At 54.4% G+C, this 16,993-nt stretch overlaps 1 protein-coding gene across 1 annotated transcript; it reads left to right on the top strand.

Moving 5' to 3' along the window:
* Positions 1-103: 103 nt before the first annotated feature.
* Positions 104-13,967, top strand: PLD2 (phospholipase D2). The gene is made up of 25 exons (XM_047757689.1): positions 104-216; positions 741-850; positions 939-1,069; positions 1,159-1,301; positions 1,724-1,829; positions 1,919-1,984; positions 2,109-2,167; positions 2,303-2,395; positions 2,488-2,640; positions 3,296-3,445; positions 7,467-7,550; positions 7,694-7,772; positions 8,530-8,640; positions 8,804-8,974; positions 9,361-9,487; positions 9,652-9,770; positions 9,860-9,973; positions 10,089-10,193; positions 10,386-10,474; positions 10,580-10,693; positions 10,856-10,905; positions 11,128-11,262; positions 11,973-12,126; positions 12,776-12,890; positions 13,159-13,967. The coding sequence occupies exons 2-25, from the start codon at positions 742-744 to the stop codon at positions 13,381-13,383; spliced, it is 2,802 nt and encodes a 933-aa protein (XP_047613645.1). The 5' UTR covers positions 104-216; position 741; the 3' UTR covers positions 13,384-13,967.
* Positions 13,968-16,993: the final 3,026 nt, after the last annotated feature.

The following is a 16,993-nucleotide window of genomic DNA, read 5'->3' as shown; positions in this document are numbered from 1 at the left end:
GGTAGCGCGCAGGACGCCGGGGCGGGCCGAGGGCGGCGGGGGCGGGACAGGCCGGACGAGAATCCCGCGGAGGTGAGGCCGGAGGCCGGCCCGCCCCCGGGGGCAGGCCCTGAGCGCCCGCCCCGCCCCGGCCCGCTGGGGTGTGGGTTCCCGCTCCGGCTCTGCACCGCTCCCTCTGCTTGCGAAGCCGCGCCCTCGCCGGCTCCGGCTGCCCGGGTGAGGGGACCTGGGAGGGGGCGCCGCGGAGGTCCCGGGCCCGGGAAACAGGGCGGGAACGGGAGTGGGTCCTGGCTTCGGGGCCTCCGGACTCAGCCCCGTGCTCAGATTTCGGGGTTTCCCTCCCGGGCGGGGACACGTAACTTCCTCATTCCCGCCTGGACCCCTTCTTCCAGCTGGCTTGGCCTGGCTGGAATCCCGGCGGTTCCGGGCCCTTTGCAACCCCCGGGGTCCCTCCCCTGGCTTCTGCTGTGCCTTCCTTTGGGGCCTGGCCGGGTGTTCCTCGGCACGCTGGTTATGGGACTGGAGGCAGAGCTCAGGGATTCTGGATGAAGGATCGAGATAAGGGATGGAGATTAGATGCGTTGCAGACCGATGGGCCATAATCAGGGAGAGGATGGGTGTCAGCGGGAGCCGGGTGGGGGGAAATGAGGGACCGGCGGGAGATGGAGGACCGTGAGATGGGATGGGAGACAGGGTTCTGCAGAGCAGATCGCCTTCCTGAAGCTTCCCCGTATTGCTAGGATGGCGGCGACCCCCGAGAGCCTCTTCCCGTCTGGGGATGACCTGGACTCCAGCCAGTTACAGATGGAGCGGGATGAGATGGACACTCTGAGGGAGGGAGAGGACCCAGGTACACCCCGACGACAGCCCCGGAGGAGAGGAGGAGGAGGGCGCTGAGACCTCCTGGGTCCACATTCTTCTGCTTTCTTTCCTGCCAGCTGACCGGATGCACCCCTTTCTGGCCATCTACGACCTCCAGCCCCTGAAAATGCACCCCCTGGTGTTTGCCCCTGGGGTCCCTGTCATAGCCCAGGTGGTGGGCACTGAAAGATACACCAGTGGATCCAAGGTGGCTGGAGGGGGCAGGGGAGGGCTGGTCGGAGTGGGGGGCTGCCACCCATCCAGGGAATGAGCATTCAGTTCCTCACTCCCCCCCAGGTGGGAACCTGCACCCTCTATTCTGTCCGCTTGACTCACGGCGACTTTACCTGGACAACCAAGAAGAAGTTCCGTCATTTCCAAGAGCTGCATCGGGACCTCCTGAGACACAAAGTCTTGATGAGTCTGCTCCCACTGGCTCGGTGAGGGGGGACCAGACTGCCTCCTGGGAAGGGCAAGTGCCTCTCACCTCGGGCAGCCCGGGCTGCCAGCCCCCAACCCCCGTCACTGCCTTCTGCCTGCCTCATCCCCAAGCCACAACCATTTTTTTTTCCCCAGCTACTTTCCTCCCCCACCTCTGGCCCCTGGGTCCCCTCCTTTGACCCAGGTCACCAGGAAACCTTCCCTGTTCAGCTCACCCTGTCCATGGTTCTGGGCCAACATCCCAGCTGGGCTGGATGCCCGAAATGCCCTTGGCAACCTCCTGAACCTTTTTCTGCCTCCCTTCTCAGGGTAGGGGGCATTCCTTCTGCCGGCCTCTAGGCCTCCCCCTGAACCCCCTCTTCAGGGCTTCAGGGACCCAGGCACCCAGCTCCCCACTCTCATCGCGCCATCCTTTCCACAGCTTTGCCGTTGCCTATTCTCCAGACCGAGAGGTGGCTGCCAGAGAGATGCCCTCTTTACCCCGAGCAGGTCCTGAGGGCTCCACCAGACATGCATCCAGCAAACAGGTGGGACTGGACAGGAGGTCCTCTGGGAAGGCGTTTGGGGTGCAAATGGTCCTGGTCCCATCCGTCTCTGTCTCCCATCCCTACTTCAGAAATACCTGGAGAATTACCTCAACTGCCTCCTGACCATGTCTTTCTACCGCAACTACCGCGCCATGGTGAGCTCCAGGGGCTGGGGGGGCTGGGTCTTTTGAGATGGCACGGGATGACGGGGACCAGGGTCGGTTGGGTTTGAGGGGCTGACGATGAGTGTCTCCTCCGAGCCTTTTTCTTCCGCTGCAGACAGAGTTCCTGGAAGTCAGTCAGCTGTCCTTTATCCCAGACCTTGGATCCAAAGGACTGTGAGTGTCTGACACCCCTTCCCCAGCCGCCTCTGGATGGATTCCCTCCTGGCCTGAGAATAGGGGATGCAGCGCAGGGTAGACTGGGGGTCTGGATCCCCCCCATTCAGCATCTCTTCCGGGTCTTCCCCGCAGGGAGGGGGTGATCCGGAAGCGCTCAGGTGGCCACCGCGTTCCTGGCCTCACCTGCTGTGGCCGAGACCAAGTGTGTTACCGCTGGTCCAAGAGGTGAGGCCTGAGCAGAGCAGCTGGGCCGTGGGTGGGGGTGGTGGAAGGGACCCCAAGGGCACGGAGGGATGGTCGGAGCTCTTCCGCTCCAGGTGGCTGGTGGTGAAGGACTCCTTCCTGCTGTACATGTGCCTCGAGACCGGCGCCATCTCCTTTGTTCAGCTCTTCGACCCTGGCTTTGAGGTGCAGGTGGGGAAAAGGAGCACAGAGGCACGGCACGGGGTCCGGATCGATACCTCTCACAGGTATGGCCCCCCCTGGTGTGGACAGAAACCTGCTGAGTGAAGAGCCAGCCTGGGGCCCTAAGGCCATGATTCGGAACCAGAGAAAGGTTCTAGCTGGACACTCAGGACTGCTCCTAGAGGCTGGACCCAGAGAAAGGGGGTTCAGTGTAAGCTTGCAGGAGGGACTCTTGGTGTAAAAGAAAGGGCACTCGGGGAGTTCCCATTGTGGCTCAGCCAGTTACGAACCCAAACCCGACTGGCATCCATGAGGATGCGTGTTCGATCCCTGGCCTCACTTAGTGGGTTAAGCATCCGGGGTTGCCGTGAGCTGCAGTGTAGGTCACAGACGTGGCTCAGATCTGGCATTGCTGTGGCTGTGGTGTAGGCTGGTGGCCTTCAAAAGCTTAAAAAAAAAAAAAGAGAGAGAGAGCGGGGAATAAAAGAAACAAAGAAAGGGCACTCCCTTCCTTCATTTATTCATTCAACAAACCTGAGTGGCTGGCACAAAATTAAGTGCCAGAGACCCACCTGGGAATACGGCAGATCTATGCCCTGTTCCTGTGGAGTCAGGCAGGGACTAAGGGAGGAGGTGGGGAAGAGGTAATAGCTAAAGGGGGGATTGGGGGCCAGGCCAGAGCCATGGAGGGTGAGGGTTGTGGTCCGTCTCATTGTCCAGGTCCCTGATTCTCAAGTGCAGTAGCTACCGGCAGGCGCGGTGGTGGGCCCAAGAGATCACTGAGCTGGCCCAGGGCCCCGGCAGAGACTTCATCCAGCTACACCGACATGAGAGCTACGCTCCACCCCGGCCTGGGACCCTGGCCCGGTGGTGAGACACTGACATCCTTTCTGAACTTCTCTGTGGCCTTTTGGAGCCCTTTGGTGTTCTCTGAGTCCTGGATCCTTTTTATCTCCTGTAACCCCTTCTGACCTGAATAACCTTCCCCTTTGACTTCTCAAATCTCCCTGACCCCTGACCTCTTTAACCACGCTGACCTTTCTGAACCCCATCCTTGGTCATCTCTGACCTCTCTGACCTCCTGTGACCTTTTTTTTAAAAATTACTTTTATTATCTTTATTGTTGTACAGCCAGCATCACAACCCAATTTTAGAACACTTGCATCACAAACCCCCAGTCCAACCCACCCTTCCCCTCATCTGTCCACTTTGATAACCATAAGTTTTTCAAAGTCTTTGAGTCTGTTTCTGTTCTGCAAATAAATTCGTTTGTATCCTTTTGTTAGATTCCACATATAAGTGATATCATATGATGTTTGTCTTTCACTGTCTGACTAACTTCACTTAGTATGACAATTTCTAGGTCCATCCATGTTGGCTGCAAACACCATTATTTCATTATTTTTTTTATGGCTGAGTAATATTCCATTGTATATATGTACCACATCTTCTTTATCCACTCCTCTGGCGATGGACATTTAGGTTGCTTCCATGTCTTGGCTATTGTGACTAGTGCTGCAGTGAACATGGGGGTAGATATATCTTTTCAAGTCATGATTTTCTCCAGATAGATGCCCAGGAGTGAGATTGCTGGATCATATGGTAGTTCTTTTTTTTTTTTTTTTTTGTCTTTTTAGGGCTGCACCCATGGCATATGGAAGTTCCCAGGCTAAGGGTCTAATTGGAGCTGTAGCTGCCAGTCTACACCACAGCCACAGCAACACCAGATCTGAGCTGCTTCTGACACCCACACCACAGCTCATGGCAACACTGGATCCCTAACCCACTGAGCGAGGCCAGAGATTGAACCCGCAACCTCATCGTTCCTAGTCGGATTTGTTTCCACTGCACCACGCGGGGAATTGAGGAGTTCTATTTTAGTTTTTTGAGGAAGCTTCACACCGTCTTCCATAGCAGTTGCATCAATTTACGTTCCCATCAACATTGTAAGAGGGTTCCCTTTTCTCTAAACCCTCTCCAGCCTTTATTGTTTGTAGCCTTTTTTTTTTTTTTTTTTGCTTTTTAGGGCCGCATCCACAGCGCATGGAAATTCCCAGTCAAGGGGTTGAATTGGAGCCACAGCTGCCAGCCTACTTCACAGCGCACGGCAATGCTGGATCCTTAACTACAGAGTGAGGCCAGGGATTGAACCCACAACATCATGGTTACTAGTTGGATTCGTTTACGCAGCACCATGTTGGGAACTTCCTACTGTTTGTAGACTTTTTTGATGATGGCCATTCTGGCCGGTGTAAGGTGGCACCTCACAGTAGTTTTGATTTGTCCTGTGACTTTTTAACCTCCTTTGACCACGCTGATCTTCTCTCTTCTCAAAGATCTCAAATCTGCCTGATCTATTCGCCATTTATTAAACACTTTCTAAGCACCAGCTATGTGCCAGGTCCAGCGGCAGGGCTAAGATGCAGTAGGTGAGTCAATCACAAAACAATGGGAATTTGCCATGCTGGTGGTAGATACAGGGTACCAAGCTAAGAGGAGGCAGAGCATGCCAGGACTGGATTCCAGAAGGCAGTAACCCTGAGGTTCACCTTAGCAAGATAAAGAAGATAGAGAAGGGCTGTCAGCAGCTAGAAATAATCTGGGGTGTTTGGGAACCACAAAGACTGTTGTCGTAGCGCTAGGAGCAGTGACCAGAGAAGCGTCTGGAGGTCAGCAGGGCTGATCACTGCCTCTCCTGCTAAGCTGAAGAAGTTAACCTTTATCTTAGGCAGAGGGGAGTCATGGATACTGTTTTTTTCTTGGAGGTGGTGTTGAGATGTTTGTTTGTCTGTTTATGTGTTTGGACATGCCTGCGGCATGTGGAAATTCCCAGCTGGGGGATCGAACCCTTGCCGCAGCAGTAACCAGAGCCACAGCCGTGACAATACCAGATCCTTAACCTGCTGCACCACTGGGAACCAAGAGATTTATTTTTAAACATAGAACTGATCATAGCTGGTACTCATGCAGCACTCAGTATGAACCAGAAACTGTTCTGAGGTTTTTATATTTGTGAACTTAATGAATCCTCACAACAACCCCAAGAGGAGGTACAGTTGTTATCACCCCTCTACAGATGAGAAAACTGAGGAGTCCTGTTGTGGCTCAGAGGGTTAAGAACTTGACTGGTATCCAGGAGAACACAGGTTCGATCCCTGGCGTGGCTAAGTGGGCTGAGGATCCAGTGTTGTCAGGAACTGTGGTGTAGGTCACAAACTCGGGATGGATCTGGCTTTGTGGCGGTGTGGCTGTGGCCAGCAGTTGCAGCTCTGATTTGCCCCCTAGCCTGGGAACCTCTGTATGCCATGGGTGCAGCCCTAAAAAGACAAAAGAGAAAAGAAAAAGAAAATATCGCTTATGTGTGTAATCTTAAAAAAGGACACAAGGAACCTCTTCGCAGAACAGATACTGACTCACGGACTTTGAAAAACTTATGGTTTCCAAATGAGGCGGGCGGGGGGGGGGGTGGGATGGGGGGGGATGGAAATGCTGTCAAATTGGGTTGTGATGATCGTTGTACAACTATAAATGTAATCAAATTCATTGAGTTGGGAGTTCCCTTTGTGGCTCAGCGGTTAACAAACCTGACTAGGATCCATGAGGACACGGGTTCCATCCTGGGTCTCGCTCAGTGGGTTAAGGATCGGGCATTGCCGTGGCTGTGGTGTAGCCCGGCGGCTACAACTCTGATTGGACCCCTAGCCTGGGATCCTCCATATGCCACGAGAGCAGCCCTAAAAATCAAGAAAAAAAAATTTCATTGAGTTAAAAAAAATTTTTTTAAAGAAAACTGAGGCAAGGGGGAGTTAAGGTCACACACCTTGTAGCAGTGGAACCAGGATTCAAGTCCAGGCAATCTGGGTAAAGACCCTGCTCTTAACCAGCGTATGGGATTGTTAGTTCTTAAAAGTCAAACAATACAGAAACACATTAAGTGGAAAATTAAAATTCATTCCACAAGCCTTTACCCCCCCCCAGCAGTTACTTCTCTCCTACACCCCCTCCCAACAATCCCATTTCTCCCCAAAAGTAATCCTGGCAATAGTTTGATATTTGTTCTCTAAGATCTTCGCTTGCATATTGCCGCATGCTCATGCATGCATGTGAGTTTTTGTTTTAACATAAATGAGATCATGTACTCTCTTCTGTTTTATTTTTTTCACTTAATGCATGTGTTAGAGATTAGGTATTTACATTATTTCTCGCTTTCTCTCTTATAAACGATGCTGCACTGAACACAGTTTTTCTAAGTGTTTAATAGAATGTCTTCCTAGATATAGAATTACTAAGTACATTTAATGGTATTAGGGGGCATATGCATTTAATAGTCTGATAGGTGGTGCCAAATTGTTCTCTCAAAAGGGTATAAAACCAAAGTATGGTCTCACAGTCTGTGAGAGTGCTCACTTCCTCATGTGCTAATATTGAATGTTAGCTGCAGTTTGAAATTTTGGAAATCTAGTGAATTTTAAAAGTGTTGTTTCATTTTAATATCAATTTCCTTGTTTGGTGATGAAATTGAACATCTTTTCCTATGATTGGCCATTTTAATTTCCCCTGTGAACCGTCAGTTCTTATTCTTTGTCCAGTTGGCTTGTATGTCTTTTCATTGTTGTTTTCTTGGAACTCTTTATATATGATGTATTAATTCTCCCAATCTTCAGTCATTTTCTTTAGTGTATTGTATCTGTTGTGATTTGTAATTTTATTTAGCTCATAATGGCAAATCTATCCCACTTTGATAGATCTGATACCGTCTGACACCTCTCTGATCACTCTTGGTCTTTGACCCTGCTGTCACCTCTGACCCATGACTGTCCTCCGGTCTTCGCTCTCCAGAGCTTTCTGGCTTCTGACTCCTCTGACCTCCTTGGCTTGGCCTCCCCCCCAGGTTTGTGAATGGGGCAGGTTACTTTGCTGCTGTGGCTGATGCCATCCTGCGAGCTCAAGAAGAGATTTTCATCACAGACTGGTGGTGAGTGGGGGGGGAAAGCCCGAGCAAGCCGGGGTAGGATAGGGCCGGTGACAGATCCGCTCATGGGTCAGAAAAAGAGGGAAGGGGAGGAGTGACTACTGTCGGGAGCTTAGCTTGCCCTCACCCCCTGCCCTGAATCCCAGGTTGAGTCCTGAGATTTACCTGAAGCGTCCAGCCCATTCCGATGACTGGAGACTGGACGTTATGCTCAAGAAGAAGGCGGTGAGGAGAGTGGTCAGGTTGGACGGAAGGTGTGGTGAGGGGCTGCCTGTGGGTGGAGGCTGATCAGAGGGGGTTGCACATGGGGAAGGTAGGGAATCTGAAACTTGAGGAGGTGGAAATGTGCCCATCCTGGCTCAGTGTCTGGCAGACATCATCTCTTCCTCTTCCCTAAGAGCAACTGACACCTCCCTGTTCTTGCCCCTCCTCTGCCTGGTATAGACTTTCCTCCTGGTACCCAAACATCTATTGTGTTACCTGGGGGGGGTACATGTCTGTCTCTCTCCCTGGGCTGATGGATATCACTAGCTCCAATCCAAGGCACAGTATGTCTGCTATGTTGCAGGCATCCATAGATGTTGATGGATAAGAGGAAGGATTGGCGGGTGATGGAGAGAGGATGGAAAGGGAGAGAGATGGAAGGATAAGAGGTTGGGAAGGTGGATCAATAGCAGAGTAGGTGGCTAGATGGATGAATGATAGACGGTAGATAAGGGAGGAGTAAATCTTTGGGAAGATGGATGAAAATCATTCTAGGTAGCTGGGTGGGTAGGTGGATGGACGAGTGGGTGAGCCGATGGATGGTATTCCATCGAAGTTGGCTGTAAGCATGACAGCAGGCTGTAAGCGGCAGGGCACTGAGGATCCCCAGGCGCCGTGGAAGAACATACAGGAATCCTGAGCGAGGGGAAGGGTTTGGGAGGGTGGACACCAGTCATTCCGAGAGGCATCAGGATCTGATTCCCTCACTGACCACCAGGAGGAGGGTGTCCAGGTATCCGTACTGCTGTTCAAGGAAGTGGAGTTAGCCTTGGGCATCAACAGTGGCTATAGCAAGAGGGCTCTGATGCTGCTGCACCCCAACATAAAGGTGACTCATGGCCCTCAGAGACCCCTCCCCTACAGCCCCCCCCCCCCCCGTCACACTTCCCCTCCCCTCAGCCTGCCCCTTCCCTGGATGGCTCATCCTTCCACTCTTCCTTCGCACACACCTCCTCTGCCTTCTTCCACCCCACCACCCATACCTGGTCTAGGTGATGCGCCACCCAGACCAGGTGACATTGTGGGCCCATCATGAGAAGCTCCTGGTGGTGGACCAAGTAGTGGCCTTCTTGGGGGGGCTGGACCTCGCCTATGGCCGCTGGGATGATCTACACTACAGACTGACCGACCTTGGGGACTCCTCAGAGTCAACTGCCCCCAAGGTAACCCCTCCAAGGCCTTCCTGGGCTCCCCCAGTCCCAGCTAACCCTAAACCTACACCCCACCCCTTCCTGGCTTCAGCCTTTCCCCTCAATCATTCCAAGCCCACACTCAGGGTTCCTTGGCCTTTCTGGGACCCCCAAGCACCTGCTTTGCAGATACTATGACCCAGTCCCCTCCCCATTTCCAGCCCCCCCGCCCCCCGTTCCTCTAGGGACTTCAAATGCAGCTGAAGGGGAGGGCCTGGGAATCAAAGCCTCTGCTTCCTTCTTACTCGCTGTGTCTCTCTGTCTCCCAGTCTTCCAGTGCTCCTTTCTTCTCTCTGGCCTGGCTCTGCATGGCCCCATGACTTCTCCCTGCCCTGGGCTTGGGTGTGTTCCCCCTACAGCCTCCCACCTCGAGCTCAGACTCTGCAGACACCCCAGACCTCTCCCATAACCAACTCTTCTGGCTGGGCAAGGACTACAGCAATCTTATCACTAAGGACTGGGTGCAGCTGGATCGGCCTTTTGAAGGTAAGGGTCCCTCTCCAAAGCCCCCGAGGGCTGGGACTGAGGATGGGCTGAGCTGGGTCCAGGGTAATGCGGCCTCCCCTCTGGTCAGTGCCTCCTCCTCCCTGCCCCGAGTGTCCCCGAGAGACCATCCCTGGCCCCTCTGCTGACTCTCCCGGGACCCTCAGATTTCATTGACAGGGAGACCACACCCCGGATGCCATGGCGGGACGTCGGGGTGGTAGTCCATGGTCCACCTGCCCGGGACCTTGCCCGGCACTTTATCCAGCGCTGGAATTTCACCAAGGTGCTGGCTCCCTCCTGCGGGGGCGGAGGTTGGGAGGGAGCCAGAGGCAGCTTGCCACCTCCGCTGACCCTGCCATCCCTCTGCTGCAGACTACAAAGGCCAAGTACAAGACACCCATGTACCCCTACCTGCTGCCCAAGTCCATCAGCACCGCAAACCAGCTCCCCTTCGTGCTGCCGGGAGGGCAGTGCGCCACCGTGCAGGTGAGGCTCCGACTTCAGCCCGCTGCCCCAGCCCCCTCTCCCTGACCCGAGAGCACCCCCGCAGAGCCCTCCTCTCCCAGGGTCACCCACCACATCGTATTCCCCGTCCCCGCAGGTCTTGCGGTCGGTGGACCGCTGGTCAGCGGGGACTTTGGAGGCCTCCATCCTCAATGGCTACCTGCACACCATCAGGGAGAGCCAGCACTTCCTCTACATTGAGGTCTGACGGGGTGAGGGTGGGGCCGAGAACAGAGGGGACGTCCCAGGAGGGAGGCTTAGACTGTCCGTGGGACCAGTCCTTGAGGAAGCCTGGGGCCGGGGGCCTGCAGCCTAGGCGTGGGAAAGGCAGCGGGGAGCGGAGGGCAGGCGCCAGGACCAGACTGCTGAGGTCTCTCTTGGGTCCCTGCCCCAGAATCAGTTCTTCATTAGCTGCTCAGATGGGCGGACGGTTCTGAACAAGGTGGGCGATGAAATTGTGGACCGAATCCTAAAGGCTCACAAGTAAGGTGGAGCCTGGGGGGTGTGGGCGTGGCCTACCCCGACAGGAGGGGTGGAGCTTGCGGGGAGGCGGGCATGGATCACAACTCTGACTCCACCCCTCCCCAGGCAGGGGCAGTGCTTCCGCGTCTACGTGCTTTTGCCCCTGCTCCCAGGGTTTGAGGGCGACATCTCCACAGGTGGTGGTAACTCCATCCAGGCCATTCTGCACTTTACCTACAGGTGACCCCCGCATCCCGCCACACGCCGCCTCTCCACAGCCCCATCCTACTTGTGCCCCTATCCTGGCTCCCCTCCTCCTGGACTTTCGAGGTCTACCTTTCCCCTTAAAGCCCCCATCCGCTCCCCCAGTCTCGACCTCCGTCACCTATTCTTTTCCCTCAGGACCCTGTGTCGTGGGGAGTATTCAGTCCTCCATCGCCTCAAAGCAGCTAGTGAGTGCTGGAGGTTGGGGGTTCAAGGTCTGGATCCCCGGGGGAGGGGGCGATTGAAGAGCTGGAGACCCGGGGGCAGAGGGAAGGAGGCTGCCCCTCAGGCAGGGAGAAGTATATAGACTGGGCTCTCGAGGGCTTCTGAAGTGAGGGGGTGGATGGTACAGGGCTCCACCTGCACCCCGGGGGCACCTCTCACCTCCCCCCTCCCCCCATCTCTCACAGTGGGGACAGCATGGCGGGACTATATTTCCATCTGTGGGCTTCGCACACACGGAGAGCTGGGCGGGCACCCAGTCTCAGAGCTCATCTATATCCACAGCAAGATGCTCATTGCCGATGACCGGAGAGTCATCATTGGTCAGTGCTGGATCTGGGGCCCCCCGCAGCAAGCCGAGGCTGGGGAGAAGTGGAGCAGGGCCCTGCCAGGGGCAACGGGATGGAGTCGGGGGATGGAGACAGCAGCTGAGGCCTAATTAGGAATGGGGGGTGGGGCAAAAGAAGGCATGTTGGGCATTCCCTTGTGGTGCAATGGGATCGGTGGCCTCTCTGAAGTGCTGGGACTCAGGTTCGATCCCTGGCCTGGCATAGTGGGTTAAGTATCCCTAGCAGCTGTAGCTGCAAAGGTCACAACTGTGGCTTGGATCTGATCCCTGGCCTGGGAACTCCACATGCCACGGGGCAGCCAAAAAGGAAAAAAAGAAAAGAAGGCTCGGAGTTCCCATCATGCCTCAGCAGTAGTGAACCCAACTAGCATCCATGAGGATGTGGGTTCAATCCCTGGCCTCGCTCAGTGGGTTAAGGATCCAGCATTGCCATGAGCTGTGGTGTAGGCCGCAGACACTGCTCGGACCCCCTGTTGTTGTGACTGTGGCTGTGGCCGGCAGCTATAGCTCTGATTCAACCCCTAGCCTGGGAACTTCCATATGCCGAGGGTGTGGCCCTAAAAAGACAAAAAGAAAAAAGAAAAGAAGAAGAAGAAGGCTGGTGCTGGGGTAGAGCTGATGGGGTGGGGGTGGGGGGGTCCCCATGGGCTCAGGAGGACACAGAGTATCCTGCACCCACCCCAGGCTCAGCAAACATCAATGACCGGAGCTTGCTGGGGAAGAGAGACAGTGAGCTGGCCGTGCTGATCGAGGACACGGAGATGGAGCCATCCCTCATGGACGGAGTGGAATATCAGGCGGGCAGGTTTGCCTTGAGTTTGCGGAAGCACTGCTTCAGGTAGAGCCGGGCTGGGGTGCTGCAAGGTGATGGAGGGAGGTGGGAAGCAGGGAGAGTCTGCCTCTTGAGCAGGTGTGAGGATTGCTTGGAGGCAGTACTGGATTTCCCAAGAGGCAGGCTAATCCAGTTTAGGACAACAGCAAAGCAGGGATACCAAAAAAGGAGAAACAGTCAACTATATTCTAAGAAAAGTAAACTTTTTTTTTTGGTCTTTTGTCTTTTTAGAGCCATACCCATGGCATAGGGAGGTTCCCAGGCTAGGGGTCGAATCAGAGCTACAGCCGCCAGCCTACCCCACAGCCACAGCAACTTGAGATCTGAGCCGCGTTTGCAACCTACACCACATCTCACAGCAAGGCCAGATCCTTAACCCTGTGAGCGGGGCCGGGGATCGAACCTGCGTCCTCACGGATCCTCATCGGGTTCGTTAACTGCCAAGCCAAGATGGGAACTCCCAAAATATCAGTAGTTTTTAAAGCATCAAAATAGTCACCAAAGTAGAGACAAATTCAAGTTTGGTCGGACTGGTTTACACTTCCTTTACTGTTCAGCATTGTGTCGATTTTGAATGACCTGGGGAGGGACATCATACCTTTTCTGGTAATCGGGTTCTTGAAGGATCTTAATCTAGCCTCACTTTCTCCCGCAGCGCGATTCTGGGGGCAGATGCCCGACCGGACCTGGATCTCCGAGACCCTGTCTGTGATGCCTTCTTCCAGCTGTGGCAAGACATAGCCGAGAGCAATGCCAATATCTATGAGCAGGTGGGGGCAGAGGGGGCTGGCGGGGGCAGGAGCGGCAGGGGGAGTTCATGGTTGATCCTGTCCAGGGTGGGACAGAGGGGAGTCACCACACACAGCCCATCTCAGAAGAGGATGAGGATCTGGGGACACATCATGGGCTTCAGTGGCTCAGGATCACTGGCGGCGGGGGGGATATGGCGTAGGGAGTCGGGGCATCCAGCCCAGTTGGGCTTGAACCCGTGGCAGAGTCTCCCCAAGCTTTATTGGCTCCCATGCTCCCCACCCACAGATCTTCCGCTGCCTACCATCCAACGCCACACGCTCCCTGCGGGCGCTCCGGGAGTACGTGGCCGTGGAGCCCCTGGCCACTGTCAGCCCTCCCTTGGCCCGGTCTGGACTCACCCAGGTCCAGGGCCACCTGGTCCACTTCCCCCTCAAGTTCTTGGAGGAGGAGTCTCTGCTGCCCCCCCGGGGGAGCAAGGAGGGCATGATCCCTTTAGAAGTGTGGACATAGCCGCGGCTCTGGCCCGGGAGAAGCCACCAGTCCCTGGGCTCCATGGCATCTGGCTCCCTGCCCCCTGCCCCTCAGGACTGAGGGCAGTGCTTTTGAGACCTGGGGGAGGCAGGTCCCTGGGGGGGACTAGAGATGTCGCAGAGGACCCTTTTCGAGAGGCAGCCAAAGAGGAGACTCCCACCCCCCGGGCTGGGGAGGCAGAAGAGGGTCCCGGAGAAGTTCACTCTCCTCGATGGATGCCCAGTTCGAACCACTGCTGCAAAGGAGAAGCACGACTCCTGCCTGGATGCCTGGGGCCTGCCTCCTACTCCTGGAGCAGCAGGCTGTGCCCTGGGCCTTCCCATCTCTCCCTCCGTCCTCTGTCCTCCAGCCCTGGAACCCCCTCCGTGCCCCAGGGCCTCTCCCCGTTCATTATTGCCAAGGTGGAGGAAAGGATGGAGCCACTCCTGGCTTCAGCCCCCAAGGGTGGGGAGGGTTGCCGGTGGAGGGGGGCATGCACACTAACCCCCTCCACAGCTGCTACGGACACTAACTTTGTATCAGTTCAATAAGCAAGCGTTTCATAAATAAAAGCATAGAAAATGTCTCTGCCTCTTTCTTGGCTCACTCAGCTGCCCACCCCTCTACCTGCTCCAGGTCCACACACAGCAGCCCAGACCCTTCATCCGCTCTCCGCCCCACTCCTTTCTTCTTTCTGCATTTTCTCTTTGTGTGTGTGTATTTGGGTGTCTTTAGGGCCGCACCTGTGGCATATGGAGGTTCCCAGACCAGGGGTCCATTCAGAGCTGCAGCTGCTGGCCTACCCCACACAGCATCACTGCATCCAAGCCGCGTCTGTGACCTACACCACAGCTCACAGCAACGCCGGATCCTCAACCCACCAAGAGATGGGATCGAACCCGTGTCCTCATGGATGCTAGTCGGGTTCGTTAACCGCTGAGCCGTGACAGGAACTCCTCTTTCTGCACTTTCATCTCCAGTCCATTTGTTTGTGGCTTCGGGAACTCTGTCACCAGGTGCTGGGAGGACAAGGGCTGCCTCGTGAGAAGGAAGGGCGAGGCCAAACCAGGACACCTGGAGGACAGTGGAGCCGATGGAGCAGCTGCAGGTGAGGGAGGCGCACAGGGAAGGGCCCGGAGGGGCTGCCTCTTGTTCCCTAAGTGACAGCACAGCACAGGGAGAGGCTTAGGGAGACCCCTGGAGAGGGGGTGAGGATCTAGGCTTGAAGTCAGGAAGAGCTGGGCCCAAATCCTGGACTCATCATTTACTTATTACCTAGGTAACCCTGTCAAGTCTCATCACTTCTCTGGGCCTCAGTGACCCCACCTGGGACATGGGAACAATACTTGACTGGCTTGTTGTAAAGATTCAGTCATTGACTTAAATATTTCTCAAGCACCTGTTCTTTGCCAGACACCATTCTAGACTCACAGTAGTGAGTACAACAAAGTCCCCTGTGGGACAAGCACGTGTGTCCTGGAGCTTCACCGATACAGCAGTCCCCAGCCACATGTGGCTATTTACATTTAAATTAATTACAACTGAAAATGGGGAAAGAGGGAGTTCCTATGGTGGCTCAGCAGTAACAGTCCCAACCAGTATCCATGAAGATGCAGACTTAATCCCTGGCCCCCCTCAGTGGGTTAAGGATCTGGTGTTGCTGTGAGCGATGGTGTAAATGGCAGACGAGTCCCGGATCCCACGTTGCTGTGGCTGTGGTGTAGGCGGGCAGCTGTAGCTCCGACTCACCTCTTAGCCTGGGAACTTCCGTGTGCCAGAGGCAAAGGCTGAAAAAGCAAAAATCAAATAGGAAAGATTTTTGTTTCTCACTTGCACTAGCTCCATTTCAGGTGCTCAGAAGCCACTGGGGGTTGTGGTCAGTGCGGGTATAGGCCATTTCTGTCATCACACAAAGTTCGGCTGGTCAGCACTGCTCCAGAGGGAAGAGGGAAATTAAATGGTATATTCTACGAGGAGCATAATGCACTCCGGATGAAGGAGGTTCCCTCCCAGGGCAGGTGGAGAAAAGGGATAAGGTGTATACAGAGAGAGAGCTTTGAGTGAATTGATGACTTTTATTTCTTTTTTTTAATGTAATTTTTATTGTTTGACTTTTTTTTTTTTTTTTTGGTCTTTTTGCTATTTCTTTGGGCCACTCCCGAGGCATATGGAGGTTCCCAGGCTAGGGGGCAAATTGGAACCACAGCCCCCGACCTACGCCAGAGCCACAGCAACGCGGGATCCGAGCCGCGTCTGCAACCTACACCACAGCTCATGGCAACGCCGGATCGTTAACCCACTGAGCAAGGGCAGGGATCAAACCCGCAACGTCATGGTTCCTAGTCGGATTCGTTAACCACTGCGCCACGACGGGAACTCTGACTTTTATTTCCTAAGCTGAGTGGTGGGTATATGAATTTTATATATATATATATATACACACACACACAAATACATATAGATGTATAATATCTTTCTGTGTATCTGAAGTATTTTGCAATTAAAAAAAATGTTTACCATGGTCCGAGCTCTTGCCCTTTATTTCCCCAGCCTCACTCGTAGTCTCAGAATTGATGACAGGGGCAGGAAGACACAGAGGAATATAGGGTGGGTAGTTTAGGAGGTCTTCCTGGAAGAGGAGTGTGCTTATGGACGATGACGTGGAGAGAGGAGATGCTGTGACCTTGCTCCCATCCTCTCCTTTGAGGCCAGGCCTTTGTTCCTCTGAAGCAGCCACCTTCAAACAAGACACTTCCCCTCCCCCCCATGCATAGCGGCTCCCCAGGTACTAATTGGCAGTCTGCTAATTAGCCTCATTGTCCGCACTAAGTGCCTCTTTCCCTAGGGGGCCATTACCTCATTAACTGTGGAGTCCTGAGGAGGAGGCACCTGCTGCCCCAGGGCTGGGCCAGAGGTGGGTGGGCTTTGGCTTTATACTCTCAGTTGGTCTATCTGCTCCCCCTCCTTTGGTCCTGGAGTTTCTTTTCTTTTTTCTTTTTTTCTTTCTTTTCTTTCTTTCTTTTTTTTTTTTTAGAGCCGCACCTGAGGCATATGGAGGTTCCCAGGCTAGGGCTAGGGGTCAATTGGAGCTGTAGCTGCTGGCCTACCCCACAGCCACAGCAACTTGAGATCCAAGCCCTGTCTTCAACCTACACCACAGCTCATGGCAACACCAGATCCTTAACCCATTGAGCGAGGCCAGGGATGGATTGAACCTGCATCCCCATGGATACTAGTCAGATTCGTTCCCGCTGAGCCGTGAGAGGAACTCTCAGTCCTGGAGTTTTTTGAATGGAGGCCCCCACAGTGGAGGGAAAAAAGCAGTGGGCTTGGAATCAGAAGATTTGGCTCTGGGAGTTCCCTGGTGGCTCAGCAGGTTGAGGATCTGGCATTGTCACTGTTGTGGTTCTGATTACAGTTGTGGCGAGAGGTTCAGTCCCCAGCCTGGGAACTTCTGCATGCTACAGGCATGGCAAAATAAAATAAAATATAATAAAATGGCTCTAGACTCAGGATGAAGAGAGTGAATCCGGCCTCCTCAGATGGGTGGGAGGCTCTGAGGGTGACTGAGTCTGTGCAAAATGTCCAACCCCCAGGGATCAAAAATTTG

The sequence above is a fragment of the Phacochoerus africanus genome, chromosome 14 (assembly GCF_016906955.1).
Source record: "Phacochoerus africanus isolate WHEZ1 chromosome 14, ROS_Pafr_v1, whole genome shotgun sequence".
In the NCBI taxonomy this organism is placed as follows: Eukaryota; Metazoa; Chordata; class Mammalia; order Artiodactyla; family Suidae; genus Phacochoerus; species Phacochoerus africanus.
The sequence above is the reverse complement of the archived record's forward strand: the minus strand, read 5'-3'. Positions and strand labels throughout refer to the sequence as shown.